Consider the following 21532-nt stretch of genomic DNA (forward strand, 5'->3'; position numbering starts at 1 on the left):
AAAAACAAAAAGTTTCAAATGAAATATGTTTCTACATAACTGTCTCCAGCATTTGTGATGAGCAGTTAACAATGTTTTCTCTCTGTTTCTGCCTTCCACGTCCTCTCCAAATCCCTGAGATGCTGAGCAGGTCTTTGGTTGGAAGTCTTCCTCAGGGTGGTTACCCCAGAATGCTGCTCAAAAGCCTGGTCTGGAACAGAAGGGGATTGGGACCCTGGAGAAGCCTTATATAAATGAGAATCACAGCACTTTGTTCATTCAGCAAACATTTATCAAGGGCCATGGTGTGCTCGATACTGTTCTTGACCTGAGAATTGGGGCATGAGATAGCTTGAATTTTTCAGGCCTGGGCTGAAAAAGTAATGAGTAGGAACTAAAGGGGGCTCCCCCACATAGCACAGCATGTTGTGTCCTGTCTCCCCTGCTTTCCCTGTGTCTTCCGTTTTTCTCTTCTCCCCCACCCCAGCTCAGGAGCCATGTTTAGCTAATGCTGAAGAATTACTCAGCTCTTGGAAATTGCTGAGCTGGGTGTTCGGGCTTCTTGGCTGAACTAAGTACTGGATGGTGATTCAGCAGAAACTTCAGGTCCAACAACTGGCAGGGAGGGATCAGGATAAGAAGGAAGGGTAAGAGGGAGCCAGGAAGGGAAGGGAAGGGGGTGGGGCAGCATGGGCAGGCGCTTAGCTGGAAGTGTCCAGGTCGAGCTGTATGAATCAGGATGTCCAGAAGCTCCAGAGCATCTGTGCACCCCTCCTCCGCTGCTTGTTTGTCCTTGGAGGAGAGGGGCCCTTCCAAAGGTTCAGCACATCTCTCCTTAGAGGAGCTTCTTAGATTTCTAAAACATTGCCAGTGCTTCAAGATGACAAGGGCTGGAGAAGGCAAAACTTGCTGTAGTGTGGTAGGTAAGATCTGTTTCAAAGCCCCACTGTGCACCTTACAGGAGCTGGAATCAAGGCTTAGTTTATAGGGAAGAGCTGCTTTGACTTTGTTGTTGTTGCTTTGTTTTGATGTTTTTATCTTTCACCAGTCAAGTTATTTACTCATGCAATAATACCAGCCTTCTTTGTGGGGAGGCAGAGAGACTTGAGACTTTATAACTCAGCTCCTGGTCCCATGTGAAAAATGTCTTGGCCCTGGGTGAGCCCGGAAGGATTCTAGAGAGCTGGTTCTGTGTCTCTACTCCTACCTCAATTTCCTCCCAGACTCTCTGAGGTCTATGAGGAGGAAAGATAGCTCAGGCTGGCCTGTGTGGGCAGAACTGGAACCTTATCCAAGTCTCAGGATTGTGCACCTTAGAACTCAGATAGGGCTCCGGTGTTTTCTTTGCCTATCAGTGCCTTCTGGCAGCCGGCAATGGTTTCCTCCTAGATCTGAAACCGGCTGAGGTTAGGCAGGCTAAGCGAAGCAGCTTTTCCACAATTAGAAACACGTGCCCAGTTCCTTCTAAGGAGCCGGCTCCAGCCTATCACAGAGCCAAGTGCTGCCACACCCGCCGAGGCAGGCGGCGAGCTCACCCGCTGCTGGGTGCAGGCACCACCCCGAGGACTGGTTGGAGGGGCATCACCTCGCCCCTTTTGCTCCAGGTCCAGAGGGAGGGAGTCAGGGGGAGCTGGCCAGGGCATGGCAGAAGGTGGAGAAGTGCATGCCCCAGCAAAAGGACAGACTAATAAACCAGCGCTTCTGGCTGGCCCGTGCCCCAGGTGAAATTTATGGCTGCTTCAGAGGGCTGGGGAACTCCATCCCAGAAAGGTGCTTATTTTGAAGCTCTGGAGGGGAACAGGGTGTTCTGATTTCTACCAAGTGGCGTCACTAGCTTCCGTGTCAGCAGCTATCTGCTTTAATACATTCCATCTTTCTTTTTTCTGTCCTGGCCGTCTCTCTCTATTATGCTCCTCTCAAGCTCGCTCTCTCTCACTCGTAATGGTGTGTATTGTTCCTCCTTTTCCTCCCTCCCCTGTGTTGTCTCTCGTGCACACTCTTTTCCTCTCTTCTTCACCATCTGTCTTTATGAACTTTGGCAAGTCTGGGCATTTTTACTGCCTGTTTTCTCTTATCTGAAAAGACAAAGAAAGCCCTGGTTCTGGAAATGCTGAAGGGAAACAAGCCTTTCCAAGCTGCCTCCAGTTTACTCCTAGGAATGAGCCAGCAATACCAAGAAATCCAAATGGAGTTCCTGGAGTTGGAGGGGAATCTGATGGTGACATTGATAAGGGACCAGAGCAGGGGACACAAGGCAGAAAAGCAAGTCTGCTTGTGGGAAATAATTTCCCGAAACCCTAGGGACGATGAACACAACGCTTCTGGATCCTGAGGGGCAGCCATCCTAGTCTTCCCCTTTTTCACACTGGCATCTTACTTCCTGCTGCCCAGAAAGCAATCTGGCCAGCATCTTCAGATGACAGACTCAGAGCCCCTAGTGGCACTGTCAGCAGTGACCATAGGTACCACTGACAGCAGCAAGGGAGAGAGAGGATGTGCGATGGGAGAAGGGAAAGAAGGGTGATGTGCATATGATACAAGAAAGGCTGGTGTGGTGGCAGAATAAACAACTGGGAATTGGTGGGAGGGGGCAGGGGGCCCAAGGGGGGCAGTCCTGTCTTTGGCACTAATAGCGGGGGTCTTACTTCACTCACATATAAGATGAGGTTCTGGGTCTCTCTGACTGCCCATGAGGCTGGAAATGTGCCTCTGGGTAGTAGGATGCAGACCTCTCCCTCCAGTACCAAGAGCTGTCTGCAAATGAGCCCCAACCAGGTAATTCTAATCAGCACTGTTCTTATAACAATCAGTCCACGCCCCTGGGCTTCCCTGGTGGCGCAGTGGTTAAAAATCCACCTGCCAATGCAGGGGACACGGGTTTGAGCCCTGGTCCGGGAAGGTCCCATGTGCCGTGGAGCAACTAAGCCCATGTGCCACAACTACTGAGCCTGTGCTCTAGAGCCCACAAGCGACAACATCTGAGCCTGCATGCCACAACTACTGAAGCCCGTGCTCCTAGAGCCCGTGCTCCGCAACGAGAAGCCATCACAATGAGAAGCCCGCACACTGCAACGAAGAGTAGCCCCCTCTCGCTGCAACTAGAGAAAGCCCGTGCACAGCATCAAAGACCCAACACAACCAAAAATAGATAAATAAAAATCCAGCCCCCTATCCAAATGACCCCTTCCTGACTTTCACCCATTAGACCATACCAATGTGGTTCATGGAGCAGAAGCTGGCTTGGCAAAAAGAATGAGTTTGGTTTGGGGGCCCATGTGGGAAAGTGTTCACTGGCCCTCTGATGAAGACACAAAATGACCCTTTGCCAGCCCAACTCGGCAAGAAGCCAAAGTCTTGTGTCCAGAAGCAAGGGAGGACCTGAAGACGGTCATCCAGTGGTCACTGAGGGATAGCCTGTGCTTTGTGAGCTTCCTCGGGGGAAGGAGAAGAAGCCATGATATGTACCCTGCCCCCAACTCTGTCTAGCATCACCGGTACTTGCGCTCCCTGCTTCATGGGGCTGTCCCACAATGTAAATACCCTGATATTTACTCCCTAGGGAAGAACAATGGCTCCTGTGCACACTTGGTATTTTCTGACTAGATTTGTTCATCTATCCATCCTATTCAGTAAGCGTTAGCACCTACTGTGTGCCAGGCAGATACAGGACCTCAAGATCACCCTGGCCAGCGGAGTGTTGTGTTTTGTTTTTTTGTTTTGTTTTTGGTTTTGTTTTTGTTTTTGTTTGCAGTACGCGGGCCTCTCACTGTTGTGGCCTCTCCCGTTGCGGAGCACAGGCTCCGGACGCGCAGGCCCAGCGGCCATGGCTCACGGGCCCAGCCGCTCCGCGGCATGTGGGATCTTCCCGGACCGGGGCACGAACCCGTGTCCCCTGCATCGGCAGGCGGACTCTCAACCACTGCGCCACCAGGGAAGCCCAAGCAGAGTGTTGTTAATGGCTGTGTGCACTATTGGCTGCAGAAGAATTGGGAAGTTTCATTCTTCTCTGGGCCCGATGGGTAGAGAAGGCGCAGCAACAACAGCATTCCTTGCTTTCTATAGGGCATTCCGTCCTGCAAAATGGGTGCTGCAACTTTCTTGTGGAGACCAAGGCACAGGGACAAGCTTGAACATCTGGGCTCCTGGTTCAGTGCCTCAGCCTTATGCTTACCAGCCCCATAGTCCCCTAATCCACGTTTGTGCCCACACTTTCAGACAGCTTGCGTTGAAGGACCCCAGAGCAGGTAATTTGTGGATGAGTATCCTCCTGAGAAAAAGGCTGAAACAGATGAGAAATTGAAACAAAGTGTCAGGGACAGAGGAGGAGACAAGAAGAGAGAAGCAATGCAACAGTGCAAGATAGGTCCTGATGTGCGATACAGCGTCTCCGAGACCCTCCAAACCGTCCCCTTTCCCATCCACTCGGCTTTGCTTCCAGTTGTCAGCATTAACCTGAGCAAGTCGTGGCTTCTTTTTGAGTTCTAGTTTCTTAGCGTATGAACAATAAAAATAACCACTTAACATTTTATACAGCAATACACAGGTTACAGAGCCTCCTCGTGGGATTAAAAGGGACCACACTTCCATTTTACAGAGAGGGAAGGGAGGTTCAAAGAGTTTGACTGGCTTGTCCAGAGAGTAAGTGACCATGCCGGGAAGGGCATCATGGCCACTGGGTTCTTCAAGTTCTACGTTGTCTGATTCTTAGTCCGCCCAGGCTGCCAGGTCCCTCCGAGGGAGCCATCTCTGCCACCATCCCTCCAATTTGCTCAGCCCCACCTGCACCGTTACCACTTCACTCCATATACAAGGCACTCTGAGCTCTACTTGCTTGCTGTGCACTTGAAAAAGACACCAGAAACCCACGTGGTCCTCCACCCGCCAGGTGTTGCTGGGTAGAGGTGAGGGAAAGAGTGATAAAGTCACAGCCCTGGCTCTGTGAAGGTGGTAGGGACTTAAGACCAACCCCACAATCCCCTAATCCATCCTTAAAATTTTCTGAAGGAAGATTTATTTATTTATTTATGCTAATGACTCACTGATGTTCTGTTTCAAAATGGACTAGAGAGATTGATTTTCAATTGCCTCTTTTACCGGTAGTCTTTAATGTATTAATTTAAGGTAAAGTTTCCCCCCAAATGTTTTTCCTATTCTTCCCTTCCAATATTCGTAATCCCTGGAGCTCGTGTGCCTCACCTCTCCCACTCCGTGGGGTGAACTCCACCTGGGGAAGCCGCAGAGCACTGGGCATCATCCATGACGAGATTGCACACAGTGGGGCCACTCTTCACCCTCTGCCGGGAGGAATGAACTCAGACTCTGGACTCCTGAGTTCGTTCATCTCTTGGCTTTCCATCATGGTATCTTTTTATGACCTTTGATTGTAGCCTCTGGTCTATAAAGTTAGGAGACCAACAAAACCCTGGGGGCTGAGAACAAAGGACTCGTGTCTGTGAACATTGCGGAGCTCCACCTGCCTCGCAAGAGGTTTGTAACTCTTGGGCCTGTGGATGTCTGTGCATCTGGGTTGCAGACATGGGCCTGAAGTTGTATGGACTATGGAGGAGACAGGAGGAGAAGCTGGGATTAGATGAAGGAGGGGTATGGGGAGTCTTTTGCCCTGAATCTTTCTGAGAGGAAAAGCACAGCTAGAGTTACCCTGGGGCGTGCCTGTTTACTACTGTATTGAGTTACTGAGGGGAGGAAGAGGAGGCAGTGACTCTCTAGCCATAGGATCTGGGTGTGTGGAAGAGCTGGGATGCTGTCACGTGGTGCATGTGATGTGGAAATTTGCCAACCAGGTCAGCACATTGGTGACCTCACTTTCGCTGCTGGCTCTTAGAGCTCCTCCCTCCTTCCCCTCCACTTGGTGTCCTGCAAGTCCTGTGACACACACTCCTTTGGGGTCCCGGTGTGTGCTGCCTGGTTGCCTTTTTGGTTTGTTTTTTGTTTGTTTGTTTGCCGTACGCGGGCCTCTCACTGTTGTGGCCTCTCCTGTTGTGGAGCACGGGCTCCGGACGCGCAGGCTCAGCGGCCATGACTCACGGGCCCAGCCGCTCCGCGGCATGTGGGATCTTCCCGGACTGGGGCACGAACCCGTGTCCCCTGCATCGGCAGGCGTACTCTCAACCACTGCTCCACCAGGGAAGCCTAGGTTTTTTTAAAATAAATTTATTTTATTTATTTACTTATTTTTGGCTGCATTGGGTCTTCGTTGCTGTGTGCGGGCTTTCTCTAGTTGCAGAGAGTGGAGGCTACTCTTCGTTGTGGTGCACAGACTTCTCATAACAGTAGCTTCTCTTGTTGCAGAGCAGAGGCTCTAGGCACACAAGCTTCAGTAGTTGCAGCACGTGGACTCAGTAGTTGTGTCGCACGGGCTTAGTTGCTTCGCGGCATGTGGGATCATCCCAGACCAGGGCTCGCACCCGTGTGCCCTGCATTGGCAGGCGGATTCTCAACCACTGCACCACCAGGGAAGTCCCTGCCTGGTTGCTTTTAAAAAGCTTTCCTCTTGAAGGGTATGCCTCCTGATTTCTGGTCTTTCTGTGTGGTGTCTGGCCCTGTATTCGTTTCCTATTGCTGCTGTAACAAATTACCATAAACTTAATGGCTTAAAACTACACAAATTGGGACTTCCCTGGTGGCGCAGTGGTTAAGAATCTGCCTGCCAATGCAGGGGACACGGGTTCGATCCCCGGTCCGGGAAGATCCCACATGCCACGGAACAACTAAACCTGTGAGCCACAACTACTGAGCCTGCACTCTAGAGCCCACAAGCCACAACTACTGAGACTGCGTGCCATAACTACTGAAGCCCGCGCGCCTAGAGCCCGTGCTCTGCAACAAGAGAAGCCACCACAATGAGAAGCCCATGTACCGCCACATCGAAGAGTAGCCCCAGCTCGCCACAACTAGAGAAAGCCCACGCTCAACAACGAAGACCCAATGCAGCGAAAAAAAAATAAATAAATGGATAAATTTATTTTAAAAAAACAAAAACTACACAGATTTATCACCTTACAGTTCTGGAGGTCAGAAGTCCTAAACTCAGGGTGTCAACAAGGCTGTGTCCCTTCTGGAGGCTCTCCTTTGCTTGTTTCCTTGGCTTTCCCAGCTTCTAGAGGCCCTCTATATTCTTAGGCTCATGGCCCCTGTTTCCATCTTCAAAGCCAGCAGCATAGCATCTTCAAATCTCTCTCTCTCTCTTTTTTAATTGAAGTATAGTTAATTTACAATGTTGTATTAGTTTCTGGTGTATAGCAAAGTGATTCAGTTATATGGATACTTTTTCTGATTCTTTTCCTTTATAGTTTATTACAAGATATTGAAAAAAAGATATTGAATACAGTTCCCTGTGCTATACAGTAGGACCTTATTGTTTATTTTATATATAGTAGTGTGTATATGTTAATCCCAAACTCCTAATTTATCCCTCTTCCTCCCCTTCCCCTGTGGTAACCATAAATTTGTTTTCTGTAAACATATGTAACGCTTCACAAATTTGCGTGTCATCCTTGCGCAGGGGCCATGTTAATCTTCTCTGTATCATTCCAATTTTAGTATATGCGCTGCTGAAGCAAGCACTCAAATCTTTCTCTCTTTCTGACTTCTGTTTTCCATCATCACATTTCCTTTGTAACTCTGACCTTCCTGTCTCCCTGTTACAAGGATTCTTGTGATGACATTGGGCCCACTCAGATAATCCAGGATAATCTCCCCACCTGAAGATCCTTAATCACATTTGTGAAATTCCTTTTATAAGGTAACATTTACAGGATTCGGATGTTGACATCTTTGGGATGGCGATTATTCTGCCTACCACAGGTCCCATGAGTTCTGGTGTCATTGTCAGGGGGAGAAGTGAAGGAGAGGCTTCATGACTCCCCAGGGATCAGAGTCTGAGGATCAGAGCTGACCTGGGGTGAGGGGTACCCTCTCTTAGGGAGCAGGAGCTTACCCACCCTCTCCACAGTGGACACGTTTGCAGTCAGCCATAGGATCTGCACTGTCATGGCTCTGACAAGGACTCTGCATCTCTGCCAGTTCTGCAGCTTTTCCAGGGCAGAAAGCGTTGAGCCCACCTCTCCTACTTGGCAGTTGCTAGGCCCTGGGCTCTGGGCAGTGTACGAGATTTCTGAGTTCTGAGTCCCCTCCTCCTGCCTGCCTCATTTTTTTGTCTCCCTCCCATTACGTTGACGGTAAACTTTTCAAACTGGGCAGATTAAGTAACCAACCCCTGACTTCAGCATCCTCTTGAAGTCTCATCTTTTTTTTTTTGCGGTACATGGGCCTCTCACTGTTGTGGCCTCTCCCGTTGCGGAGCACAGGCTCCGGACACGCAGGCTCAGTGGCCATGGCTTACGGGCCCAGCCGCTCCGCGGCATGTGGGATCCTCCCAGACTGGGGCAGGAACCTGTGTCCCCTGCATCGGCAGGCGGATTCTCAACCACTGCGCCACCAGGGAAGCCCAGTCTCATCTTCTTGATGAGAAGATGAGACTTTTCACCACCACCACCCTGCCTTTTTTTTAAAGCCAGGAAACAGAAAGAAAAAGAGAGGAGAAAATGCCCAAGAAATACACAGAAGGCTGGTATTCCATGGGGCTGTACCACCCCCATGGCCAGATTACAGTGGACAAGAACCAGAGTCTTATGCCTTCTTGTTTATTTTGTCCAGCTAGTCCCAAATTATAAAATCCTCTGTATTGCTAGGGTCTTCCCCACCTACAAGAAGCATCTCTGATTTCCCTGGGCTGGGCTAGGGGCTCCTCACAGATGCCTGCCAGCTTCTATGAAGAGCTGTACTGTCACCATATTGCTTTGTGATCATCTTTTAGCTCATCCATCTCACCTCTTACAGTGTCAACTTCCTGAGAACAGGAAGGGACTTATGTCTTATTTATAACTCCCCGCACCAGAGTATCTAGCACTTGTATGCTCTTCATAGATGGTGGTTGGATGGTTGGATGGTTGGATGAAAACCCTCACATCTCAAGCTGCAGTGGCCACTGATCCCCATCTACATGTGGCTTCCCTGAGGTCACTGTATCTCAAGCATGCAGAACTCAAGATCTGGCTGGGAAGAGGGTGGGGACATAGCCCTCAGCAACAGAAGGGGCACTGGGTACAGACAGTCAGAGGCAGGACGCCTGAGCAGGGCAGGGGCTTGGCAAGTGTTGCCTTCATTCACTGACCTTTCCTCTCCGGATGGAGGCTCAGGTTTCAGCCTGCTGCGAGGGACGCTATCCTGTGGTACCAGGAGACTGAAAGTACCCTCTTTCCCCTCGGTCACATGCTGTGATCACCCAACTGCAGGGCAAAGGGTCAGACAGGGCCTGCAGCCATTGTCCAAGGAGATTAGTGTCACTGGCAGCCTGTCTCCTCCACCCTAGTCTCAAGATATCTCTTTTATGTCTGAAAGATCCCTGAAAAGGCTAAAGGTCAAAGATTAGTCAAGGGCTGGGTTCTTGTGTGTATAGGCTCAGGCAGGACCGAAGACACCCACAGTAAGTTAATTTGACAAATTGTCCCTTCCTCAAACATCTCGATCCCCCCAGGAACACTGTGGAGAAATCTTTCTGGCTGCCTGGATAAGGTCCCTTTGTGTTTTCTATGCCAGCACATGGGAAGGTGACCACATTCCTCCTCCCCGCCCTTGCCCTCTCCTCCCCTTGGTGAGGATGATTTTCTTCTCTGCATGATGAGATCTGGGTCCTTATTCTGTAATCCTTACCTATCCTGGAGCCAGAAGGGTGTTGTTTCCTAATCTTCCTTTCATAGATCAGTCTCCTGTATCCTTTAGTCGTTATTGTTTGTATCTGTTTGAACTTCTGGGTCCCAGGGGCCTGGCCTTGTACCCAGAGGCCCTGGGGAGAAGTTGAGATTACAGGCCCAGTTGCTTGGAGTGATTTAGGTTGAATTGTTACCAGACATGTGATCCTGAAGTCCTTATTGAATTGAGCAAGATAAACCCAATGTGTATTTATCAGGACATCTTGGTCTGTCCAGACAGAACATTTATTTACAAAATGTTCTCCCCATTCGGGCACATGAAATCCTTCCTCTGACAACATGTTTTGGTTCTCTTTCTATGACACCATCCTGGATAAAAGCTCCTCCACTAGGAGTCAAGAGTTCCTACCCTTGAAGTTATGCTTCTTGCTGCTCTTTTTTTTTTTTTTTTTTTTTTTTTTTTTTTGTGGTACGCGGGGCTCTTGCTGTTGTGGCCTCTCCCGTTGCAGAGAGCAGGCTCAGCGGCCATGGCTCACGGGCCCAGCCGCTCCGCAGCATGTGGGATCTTCCCAGACTGGGGCACGAACCCAAACCCGTGTCCCCTGGGCACGCGGATTCTCGACCACTTCGCCACCAGGGAAGCCCCCTGCTGCTCTTTTGACTCTGTGAAACCAACTGAGGAGGTTCCTGGGGAGCTGGGGAGATTGGTGTGCATAGTAGAATGTGTAGACTGAGATGAGATTGGAGGACTGATGAATTGTGGCATTTTCTTTTTCAAGTATTAAGTATCTGTTGAGCACCTACTATTTGCAGGCACTACTGTGATATGCCCTGGGGTTAAAAATATGAAAAAGTCACAGTCCCGCCCTCCTAGTCTACAAGGAGACCGAGAAAAAGAAACAGATAATTGTAATACAAAGAAATAAATGCCAACCTTATTAACAAAGTGGTCTGGGAGTAGAAAGGAGGGACGAACTTTGTTCCTTGCCTACAAAACGCGGCTGATACATCTTACCTGGCAGGCACCTTGTCAGGAATAAATAAAATAATAAAGACTCATGGATCAGGTGACATTTGAGCTGGGTCTTGAAAGCTGAGGCGCTTGCCAGGTAGAAACAGCTCAGGGAGGAAGGTTACAGATGAATAATAATGTCAGGTCCTTACCCTGCAGAACATTTGTTCTCAGAATCAAGTAAGGTTGGAAAGTACTTGAAAAATAAAAACACGGTTTCAGGATAAGGTAATGATATAACTTGATCAGCTGTTCAAGTGAAGTCAGAGGCTCGATTAGAGGCTTGAGAAGAGAGAGAGTCTCATGCTTTTACATGTATGGCTTGTACCCTTGGAGGACTAGGGGGCATCCTGGTCACTTTCAGGGGAAAGGGAAGCAAGAGGATTTTAATTTTTTCCCCACATTCTCAAGTACTTCATAACCACCAGGAATTTGGGTTCCCACAGCCCCTGGTCTCCCATAAGTTGCTTAAGGAGTGTGGCAGTAAAACTGTCCTACAGCTCAGCCTTGAGCTGAGCTCTCCACCAGCCCTTGGAGGTTCCATGTTGCTGGCGTCTCTGTGGGAGCCTTGTGACTCCAAGCCCTCCATGCCACCAAAGAAGATATAGGGATGGTGGCAAATAAACACATGAAAACGTGCTCAACAGCATTAGTCTCTAGGGAAATGCAAACCAAAGCCTCAGTGACATACCACTACACATCCTTTAGAATGGTCAAACTTTTTTTTGTTTAATATTCCATTTTATATATGTACCACATCTTTTAATTATTTATTTATTTTGTTTTATCTGTACTGGGTCTTAATTGCAGTATGTGGGCTTCTTAGTTTCAGCATGCATGAGGGATCTAGTTCCCCGACCAGGGGTTGAACCTGGGCCCCCTGCGTTGGGAGCGTGGAGTCTTATCCACTGGACCACCAAGCAATTCCCTAGAATGGTCAGACTTTTGAAGCTGACAATACCAAATGCTGACAAGGATGCAGAGCAACAGGATGTGCATTGCTGGTGGGAATGCAAAATGATATAACCACTTTGGAAAACAGTTTGGCAATTTCCTATAAAGTCAAACACGTTCACCATGTGACCCAGGATCCCATTCCTGGGTATTTACTCAAAAGAAATGAAAACTCCCCTGAAAGACCTCTATGATCCACTCAAAGACTCCTATGCAAGTGTTTATAGCAGATTTATTTATAATAGCCCCAAACTGGGAGCCACCCAAATGTCTATCAGCCGGTGAATAGAAAACTAATACGTTCAGGTCTTCCCTGGTGGTGCAGTGGTTGAGAATCCGCCTGCCGATGCAGGGGACACGGGTTCGTGCCCTGGTCCGGGAAGATCCCACATGCCGCGGAGCAACTAAGCCCGTGAGCCATGGCCGCTAGGCCTGCGCGTCCGGAGCCTGTGCTCCGCAACGGGAGAGGCCACAACAGTGAGAGGCCCGCATACCGCAAAAAAAAAAAAACAAAAAACTAATACGTTCATATAATGGAGTACTACTTGACAAGAGAACTTTCTGGGGTGTTGGAAATGTTCTATATAGAGGGTGTGGTAGTGATTAAATAATACATTTGTCAAATCTCATCAAACTATACACTTAGAAAAATGAATTTTACTAAATGTAAATTATAACGTGATAAACCTAAGTAACAAAGGATTCCCCTAAACCTTGTTGCCCTAAAATCAGGTTCAGGAAGATGATATCCAGGATACTACCAGCTGCTCAGGGCTCCTCTTGAACATACAGTATCTTGAAAACAGAGCCCACACTCATGCCCTGATGAGAGGCTTGATTTTTCCCCAAAGCCAGTGCCTGCACTTCCATGCTGACTTCTGGCTTCCAGCCCTGGGCAGGGCATGTTCTGACCAAGCTCTAATTTGTGGCACATAATCCCCATTTGTAACCCAACCTACTATCCTGGCCAAAGTTTCTGGACACTGGGGCTGAGCTTGCGACATTTTTGGCTCACCCGTTACGTCTCATCATCAGGAGCAAGGAGCGTTTCTACTTCTGTGCAGAGGGGTCCTGTAGCCTCCTTGTGGCCCTGAGGGTATGTTTGGGGTTCTGTCATTTCAGTGCTCCTCACATGGGTCAACTGTTCCAGTGTGCGGTGGGCCACCCGGGTTCAAGACGTTTTCACAGCTGGGAAGCTCCTGGCCCTGGGCCTGATCATCGTCATGGGAGTTGTACAGATCTGCAAAGGTGGGTGTCATCAGAACTTGCCACCCCTTGTGTGTACACACACCTCACACTTTCTTTGGATGTGTACACACCCTGAGATGTCCCAGTTCTCTCCTTGAATGACTTTTCTTCTTCACTTGCTTGACAAAGGGGACGAGAAACCATTTTCTCCACAGTGGCCGGGAGCTGGGCATGCCCCCCTGGTGTGCAGAGTTCTGTCCTCCTGTGCTGATCTCATGGCTCCAGCACAGGTAGATGAAGATTCCAGATTTCTAGAATACTATTGCCCTTTTGTCCCAGCTCCAGGGAAGCTCTTTGTATCTTATATTTTATCTTGTCCATATCTTAAAATGGGAGACAGAGGAGCTTTTTATACGTTTCAAAATTACTCATAATCTCTACAGGAGAGAGCTCTACATTCCTGGGGTCCCTGCCAACATTCCCCATTGGATTTGGCCCTTTCCAAGCCTGAACCTGTATTTGGTTTCCATGGGACCTGTGGCAGAACTAGACTCTCCCCAGTGTCACTGGCTCCTGGAGAAAGTCAGATGACAAACAGGGAGACCTCCCACCCACCCACAAGCTCTGGAGGTAGTGTGGGGTGCCTGGATTTTGACTCCAGGAAACATAATTAAGCTTCTGCTGTATAACATGCCTAATTATTTTCATCCGTTGGATTAAATTCATTAGCAGATTGTATTGTTTTCGGGAACTTAGAGTTAAAGAAATCACTGGGCTGTCTTTTTGAAGATAAAGACAGCCCAGTCTTTATTGGGACCTCCTAATCTGGTCCCAATGCTTTCTCCTGATCACTCTCATCTCGTTATTTCCTGTCCAAATCCTTGATTATGGATGAAGATGTAAAGTGTGGTCAGCTACTCAGTATCTTACTACGACCTTAATCAGCAGCTTTTCTTGAGGACCCACTGTGTGCAAGATATTGTGCTGAGGGCTGGGAAGGCCATCGAAAAGCTCCTCGCTGAAGAATCCCTGTCTTCAGGAGATCTATTCCATGAAAGGGGAGACCAAACACATGCCTTAGGAAGAGACAGGAGGATATTGACAAAGAAAGCCCAGCTTGAGCTAATAATAGCATCATGGAAGCTTATGTTTGAGTGTTTGGTGTTCGTGGTGCTTTTTCCATGAAAATGTACCAACTTAGATATGAGGGAAGGTGATCAAGAGATTGCCAGTGACTCCAATCCTGCATCTCTGAATCCCAGCAAGCCAGTTCCAATTTACCCTGCCCTGCCCAGTAACCTCCCCTGGCCTTTCTTTCCAAGGAACTCTGCCTTTTAAAAAAGGAACATTCAGAACTGTGCGTTGAACCTGAGCCGCCATTTGGACTCATCATTACCATGTCCTGGGGGGTCCTAGACCTCTACTTCTCTGCTCCTTTCGGCCCCACTTCTCCAATATGTGGCCTTCACTGGAGACCAGAGGCTGCCGAGTTCTGACGTGTCTCTCTGAGCAGCCTCCTGTCCCTGTGTCCACAGGACAGTACTTCTGGCTGGAGCCAAAGAACGCATTTGAGAATTTCCAAGAACCTGACATCGGCCTCATCGCGTTGGCTTTCCTTCAGGGCTCCTTTGCCTATGGAGGCTGGAACTTTCTAAATTACGTGACGGAGGAGCTTGTCGATCCCTACAAGTGAGTTGCAATAGCCCAGCTCTCCCTCTCCCCCTTCAAAATCCATGGCACCTGCCACTGGAAAGAGGGAGCCACAGGTCCAGTGCCTACTTCTCCCCTCAGTCCCCTTCTGACCATGACCTGGTCTATCCTGAAGAACCAGTTCATTTCCCAGGAACTTAGACCATTTGTCACCCACCCTACCAGGAGAAAAATGATCCAGTGACTATGCCAGAGCAGGTGAAAAGCTAAAAAAAATGGTGCTGAGATAACACCACTGCCTTAGAGAATGAAATGTGCCCTGAGAGGATTCCAGGCATCGTACTCATCTGTCTCATGACAGGCAGGTCTTTGTATCTTGAGGTGTGTGTTCAGGGAGTGGGGGGAGTGCATGGTGGAGATTCTGGTCAGGAAAAGATCAACAGGTATGGAGCATATTCCCAACCTAAGCAGTTTCATTTCCTTTCAATTATCCTGCCCATATGGAGACAAAATCCACCCCCCAGGGAGAGGGAGCATCGCAGAAGGCTGCAAGGACAACTTCGTGCAGAAAGACAGAAGGCACTGCCTGGACCCCATGACGAGGCAGGTGGTCCCAGGTGCCAGGCCTTCCCCCTCTCACCTCCTCTCCCTCTACAGGAACCTTCCCAGAGCCATCTTCATCTCCATCCCACTGGTCACATTTGTGTATGTCTTTGCCAATGTCGCTTATGTCACTGCAATGTCCCCCCAGGAGCTGCTGGCATCAAACGCAGTCGCTGTGGTAAGAAATCAAACTCGGGGAGGGATAATTAGGAGTATGGGATTAACAGATATGCACTACTATATATAAAATAGATAAACAATAAGGACCTACTGTATAGCACAGGTAACTATACTCAATATCTTGTAATAACCTATAATGGGGCTTCCCTGGTGGCACAGTGGTTGGGAGTCCACCTGCCGATGCAGGGGACACGGGTTCGTGCCCCTGTCCGGGAAGATCCCACGTGCCGCAGAGCGGCTGGGCCCGTGAGCCATGGCCACTGAGCCTGCGCGTCCAGAGCCTGTGCTCCACAACAGGAGAGGCCACAACAGTAAGAGGCCCACGTACCACAAAAAAAAAAAAAAAAAACCTATAATGGAAAAGAACCTGAAAAGGAAGATATTTATATCTTTATATATATAGATTATATATAAATATATATATAGCTGAATCACTTTGCTGTACACCTGAAATGCTATAAATCAACTATACTTCAATTTTGAAAAAGGAAAGAAAGAAATCAAACTCACATGCCCTCAAACCGGGAATGATGATATAGACTTGTGGGCTTAATCCCCCTCACTTTCCCCTGATCCATGGCTATGTGGGACTGAAAGTCTTCTCAGGTCCTCAGGGCAGAAGCCAGGTCTTCAGATGCCCAGGAGCAATTGGATGGCCAGGTTGTGATGGGCAGCTACAACGGCAGAACTGAGTCATTGTCACAGACTGTATGGCCTACAAAACGGAAATATTTACTATCTGACTGTACAAAAAAACGTTTGCTAACTCCTGATCTAGGGCACTTTAAACTTTTATTTATTTATTTATTTAGGCTGCGTTGGGTCTTCGCTGCTGCGCATGGGCTTCCTCTAGTTGCGGGGAGCAGGGGCTACTCCTAGTTGTGGTGCGCGGGCTTCTCATTGTGGTGACTTTTCCTGTTGTGGAGCACAGGCTCTAGGCGTGTGGGCTTCAGTAGTTGTGGCGCATGGGCTCAGTAGTTGTGGCTCACGGGCTTAGTTGCTCCACGGCATGTGGGATCTTCCCGGACCAGAGCTCGAACCCATGTCCCCTGCATTGGCAGGCGGTTTCTTAACCACTGCGCCACCAGGGAAGTCCTTAGGGCACTTTAAACTTTAAATATGATGATTGTATAAAGGAGATGTGCTCCTCCTCAGAAAGACATAATCTTGCACAAGACTCGCAGTTTCTCTCTGCCTCCGTATGCTCACCTGGACAACTTGACTCCTTCCCTCATTAGGGAAAAGCATATGCAGTTTGTGCTCTTTGGGGAAAGAGATCTTACAGGTCCAAGGCATTGGGGTCCTTGATATCCAGGAAGGACCTGGGAGCCATGCAGTTCCCTCATGTGGCTTCACCTGGGCCACGGCCCCACCCTGCCACTGTCATTATGTGTCTCATCTCTGAAGACCATTAAAAAAAGAGGCCCTCCACTGTCCCGTGGCAGCCTGTTCACATGATCACTAACCCTCCCCAGCAGGACAGCTCTTCTAAACAACCCCTTCCTCATAATGTGCTATAAATTATATATAAATATAAATGTGCTATAAATCAAGTATGTACTTGGCTCAGAGAATGTAGAAAAAGCTGATTCCCCAACATTTTATATCCTTTCTTTTTTAAAAAATAAATTTATTTATTTATTTTTGGCTGCATTGGGTCTTCGTTGCTGCGCCAGGCTTTTCTCTAGTTGCGGGGAGCAGGGGCTACTCCTCATTGTGGTGCATGGGCTTCTCATTGCAGTGGCTTCTCTTGTTGCGGAACATGGCCTCTAGGAGTGCAGGCTTCAGTAGTTGTGGCTCGTGGGTTCTAGAGCGCAAGCTCAGTAGTTGTGGCGCACGGGCTTAGTTGTTCCACGGCATGTGGGATCTTCCTGGACCAGGGATCGAACCCGTGTCCCCTGCATTGGCAAGCGGATTCCTAATCACTGAGCCACCAGGGAAGTCCCTATATCCTTTCAATACGTGAAGACTAGTCTATAGCTTCACCACCGTTTATTTCTTGGCCTACGAAGTCGTTTGTTCTAATCACTTCCCCCACACACAATATCTTCTGTTTCTATGAATTAGGATTTATCTCTATTTTACAGATGGGAAAACTGAGGCTCAAAGATTAAGAACTTTGCTCAGGGTCTCACAGCTCCTAAATGTTGGGCTAAGATTTGAAACCCAGCCTGCCTGAGTCGCTCTAGTATAGTGTACGCGAGGCCTGGACTCACACAGCTGGTTTATGGTCCTGGCCCTCCACTTCCTGGGTGTGTGATCTTAGGCAAACTATTTAATTGCTTTGTGCCTCAATTTCTTATCCATAAAACAAGGATAGCAAATGTTAGTTGTTTATTGTTATTATCACCACCATGCACAGTCTCATTCATTAGTTAGTCGGTCCCAAACATTACTGAATCCCCACTGTGTAGTCCTCACCAAGGGAAGTAGGGGTGCAGGAGGGGCTGGGGCAGGGAAGCTGTGGTCCCTCCTCTCAAGGACTTTAGCCAGAGAGACTCAGCAGGGGTGGGTTTGGGAGGGAACATTCCCAGCAGTGACACGCAGGTGGGAGGCTGTGACCTCTCCTTTTATGCTCACCCCCTTGTTTTCTCTCCCAGACTTTTGGAGAGAAGCTCCTAGGGGTCATGGCCTGGATCATGCCCATTTCCGTCGCCCTGTCCACATTTGGAGGAGTCAATGGGTCCCTCTTCACCTCCTCCCGGTGAGTGCCGTCCAGGCCCTTCCTGGGCCAGAGGCCATTCTGCTATGCATATTGCTCTGTGTATCTGGGGGTGGGGGGCTTGTCTCCGTCAGCGGGGTTATGTATGGGCATCTAGGTGGTGACCTTGCAGGGGGCGATTGCTCACACGAGGGTGTGTGCGTGTGTCTGTGTGGACACGGAGGAGCCTGTGCTGCTCGTGTGGTGACGCACGACATGTGTGGCTTTAGCTGCGGTGGCAAGAAGCGCCATCCCACCGCATGTCCAGAGGAGCAGAGGGCGGAGGAATCCCCAGGCTGTGTGCTTGGCAACAGAACAGTGCCTTGCCTGCAGCCTCAGAGCCCCTTTCCCACTTGCCTGGAAGCAGGCTGTGCTGGCTGGAAAGGAACCCCACTCTGAAACGGGCCAGGGAGGGACCCATGCCTGGGGCCTCTGGCTGGCCTGTCATGAAACTTCTGGGCCCAGATTGCAGATGGAATGGGCTCATCTCTGAGTGCCCTGAGTGTGCAGGCTCCTCCCTGTTAAACTGACAGGTGGCTGAAGGAGGCCCTTGTGTGGCCACCCATGAGGCACGGGTAGGGGTGTGAAGTGAGATGGGTGGGGAAGAATGGAAGGAAAGCATTTGTCCAAAGCCACGTCCCCTACCCCAAACACTCAGGAAAGCCTGAAGCATGAATGGGCCCAGGAGTACCCAGCCCCTGCCTGCACACATCCAAACGTCTGCCCTCTTCTTAATGTCCCTTTTTGCTGTCTCCAGAATGGGCGGTTGAGGCTGGCAGATGCTGGATGATTTCCACTGATGTGATCCTCCCAGGGTTCTTAGAAAGCCCCCCTCCTCCAAGGGCACAGTCCTACTCAAAAGATACAGCAGGGCTTCCCTGGTAGCGCAGTGGTTGAGAGCCCACCTGCCGATGCAGGGGACACGGGTTCGTGCCCCGGTCTGGGAAGATCCCATATGCCGCGGAGCGGCTGGGCCTGTGAGCCATGGCCGCTGAGCCTGTATGTCCAGAGCCTGTGCTCCTCAACGGGAGAGACCACAACAGTGAGAGGCCCTTGTACCGCCAAAAAAAAAAAAAAAAAAAAAAAGATACAGCAAAAGCAGTGAACCCCTGAACTCAGCTGCTTCCAAAGCCAACATCACATCAGGGAGGAGTTCCTGTGAAATGACAAAGGAGTGTCATGTTTTCAGGACCCAGGGCAAGAAAGAGGGAGTGTGGGCATCCCCCGTACCCCAGGACCCTCCAACACTCACCCACGGCAACCTCGTGTGCATGTTACACAGGAGCAGTGACCACCTGGAGGCCCCAGCCGAGGGCAAGCGGTGGAAGAGCAGTGACCCATGAGGCTCTCTGGGATCTATTGAAGGAGAGTGACTGGCTCCAGTCGCTTTAGAGTGGGGTTTGTCCCTCGGGTAGGCTGAGCAGCGGTCTGCGTGCATGTGGTCCTGCTATGTGCGCATGCGGGAGGCGGCGGCCCAGTGCGCTCGGCCTCGGATTCAGAGGCACAGCTCACCCGGCAGGCCTCCTCAACTCATCTTCCCAGTTCCTTCCATCCTTCCTTTCTTCCTCCCTCCCTTCCCCCCTCCCTTCCTCCCTCTCTCCCTCCCTCTGGCCCTTCCTTCCTCCCTCCCTCCTTTTCTTCCTTGCTCCATCCCTCCCTCTTTCCTTCTTCTCTTCCTCCCTTCCTCCCTTCCTGCCTCCTTCCCTCCTTCTCTCTCTTACTCTTTTGTGTTTGGGGGTATGGAGAGAATGATCCTTCCTGAGGAGTAGGAGTGTGTGTGCGTGTGTGTCATGCTTAATGTCATGTCTCCTCTGTGGTCGGCTAGCTGGGCAAGGATTGTCTCTTGTGAACTTGACTTGCCAATGCTGTTGGACCTGCCAACTCCACTTGGTCCTGGCTGCATGTGGAGGAGGGGTGTGAACTTGAGACCCTGGTTATGTGCATGGTGAGGCCCACAGAGCACCTGGGGCTCCATTGGGTGCATGAGGCTGCACTGCAGAGGGGCGATGTCATGTGGCTGCATGAAATCAGTGACACAGGACGAGGTAGTTGATGATGGCAACTGGTGGTGTACATATGGGTACTTGGGACCATAATCCACTCCCATGCTTCTGAGGAGCCACTGCTGTTAGCTCCACTCTCCCCCATACACAAATCACAAAGTGACAGTTCTCTTCAGGCCACCCACTGTGCTGATTCTGTTCCTTTCTGTCCCCATCACACCATCCCCTTCCTCTCAACGCTTAGGTGCTCCTTTCCCTACAAAATCCTAGAAAAAAGGAAAAGTGGCCTAATTTCCAATGAAAAGTGGCCTAATTTCCTAACAGCTTACAGTATTCTCTCTTTTTCTTAGGAGAGGAAAGAAGAAGAAGGCTGCTCTTTATGTTAAAATTTCTCTTTTTAAAAATTATTTGTAAACATCAATATCCTGGTCGTGATATAGTAGTATAGTTTTGCAATATGTTACCAATGGGAGAACTGGGTGAAGGATACATAGGGTGGCTCTGCATTATTTCTTACAACTGCAAGTGTATCTATGGTTATCTCAAAATAAAATTTTAATTTTTTTAACTTAAAAAATAATTTTTGGGGAATTCCCTGGCAGTCCAGTGGTTAGGACTCCACGCTTTCACTGCTGAGGGCCCGGGTTCGATCCCTGGTTGGGGAACTAAGATCCTACAAGCCGCCACGCAGTGCAGTCAAAAAAAAAAAAAATTATTCTAATTATAAGTTTCCTGTCTATTTTAAGATTTTTTTAATTTATAAAATCTAAGAAAGAAAATTTAAGTTACTCATAATTCTACCACCCAGAGGTAATTGGTTGATATTTTAATGTTTTTACATGCCTGTAAATAATATCTTAGTTAATAGGAATCATACTGCATGGAATCGTACAGTTTTCAATCTTGCTTTTTTCATTTAATGTTATATTGTGAGCGTATTCTCACGCAATCAGTTTTTTTTCAAAAACATGTCTACATAATATTCTATTTTATAGATATACCATAATTTATGTAATCATCTACTTTATGGCATTTAGGGTATTTCCAATCTTTTTTATCCTCACAATATCTTTGTATGTACATCTTACACCAACTCTATTCATTTCTTCAGGATTTGGGGGGAGAATAGAATAAGTAGCTTAAGGATATAAATGTTCAGGTATAATTTACATACAATAAAATACACAGATCGTTAGTGTTCAGGTTGATGAGTTTTGATGATTGTAGACGACCATGTAACTACCACGCAAAACAATGTATAGAACATTTCCACATATCCCCCAAGTTCTCACGTGTCCCTTCCTGGACTACCACCCATTTCCCACCCCACAAAGGCAGCTACTTCCTGAATAGAATAGGCATGTTTTTAAGGCTTTCCATGTACAGTTTAGTCCCCATGTCTCAAAGAACGTATATCCCTTGAGGAGGAAGGAGGCACATTTTTAAAGGGATTAAGGCTTTAGGCAAAGGAGAGAGGCTACTCCTACAGCACCCCAGGTTTTGTGAGAGACCCACAGAGTGACAGCACAGT

At 48.9% G+C, this 21532-nt stretch overlaps 1 protein-coding gene and 1 non-coding gene across 3 annotated transcripts in view; one reads left to right on the plus strand and one right to left on the minus strand.

Annotated features, from left to right (window-relative positions):
- SLC7A8 (solute carrier family 7 member 8) overlaps positions 1–21532 on the plus strand; it is a 57673-nt gene that overhangs the window by 30120 nt on the left and 6021 nt on the right. Inside the window, exons 5-8 of one of the 2 annotated variants that reach the window (XM_059058728.2) lie at positions 12799–12924; positions 14400–14553; positions 15172–15295; positions 17898–18001. In XM_059058728.2, the coding sequence (XP_058914711.1) occupies positions 12799–12924; positions 14400–14553; positions 15172–15295; positions 17898–18001 (508 nt within the window). Of the gene's footprint in view, positions 1–12798; positions 12925–14399; positions 14554–15171; positions 15296–17897; positions 18002–21532 lie in introns of those variants that run through there. The other variant, XM_059058731.2, reaches the window with a different exon arrangement.
- Positions 7457–7563, minus strand: LOC131754217 (U6 spliceosomal RNA). The gene has a single exon (XR_009335247.1). It is a non-coding gene; the product is annotated as a U6 spliceosomal RNA (small nuclear RNA).

Source organism: Kogia breviceps, chromosome 3 (genome assembly GCF_026419965.1).
Source record: "Kogia breviceps isolate mKogBre1 chromosome 3, mKogBre1 haplotype 1, whole genome shotgun sequence".
Taxonomy (NCBI): Eukaryota; Metazoa; Chordata; class Mammalia; order Artiodactyla; family Physeteridae; genus Kogia; species Kogia breviceps.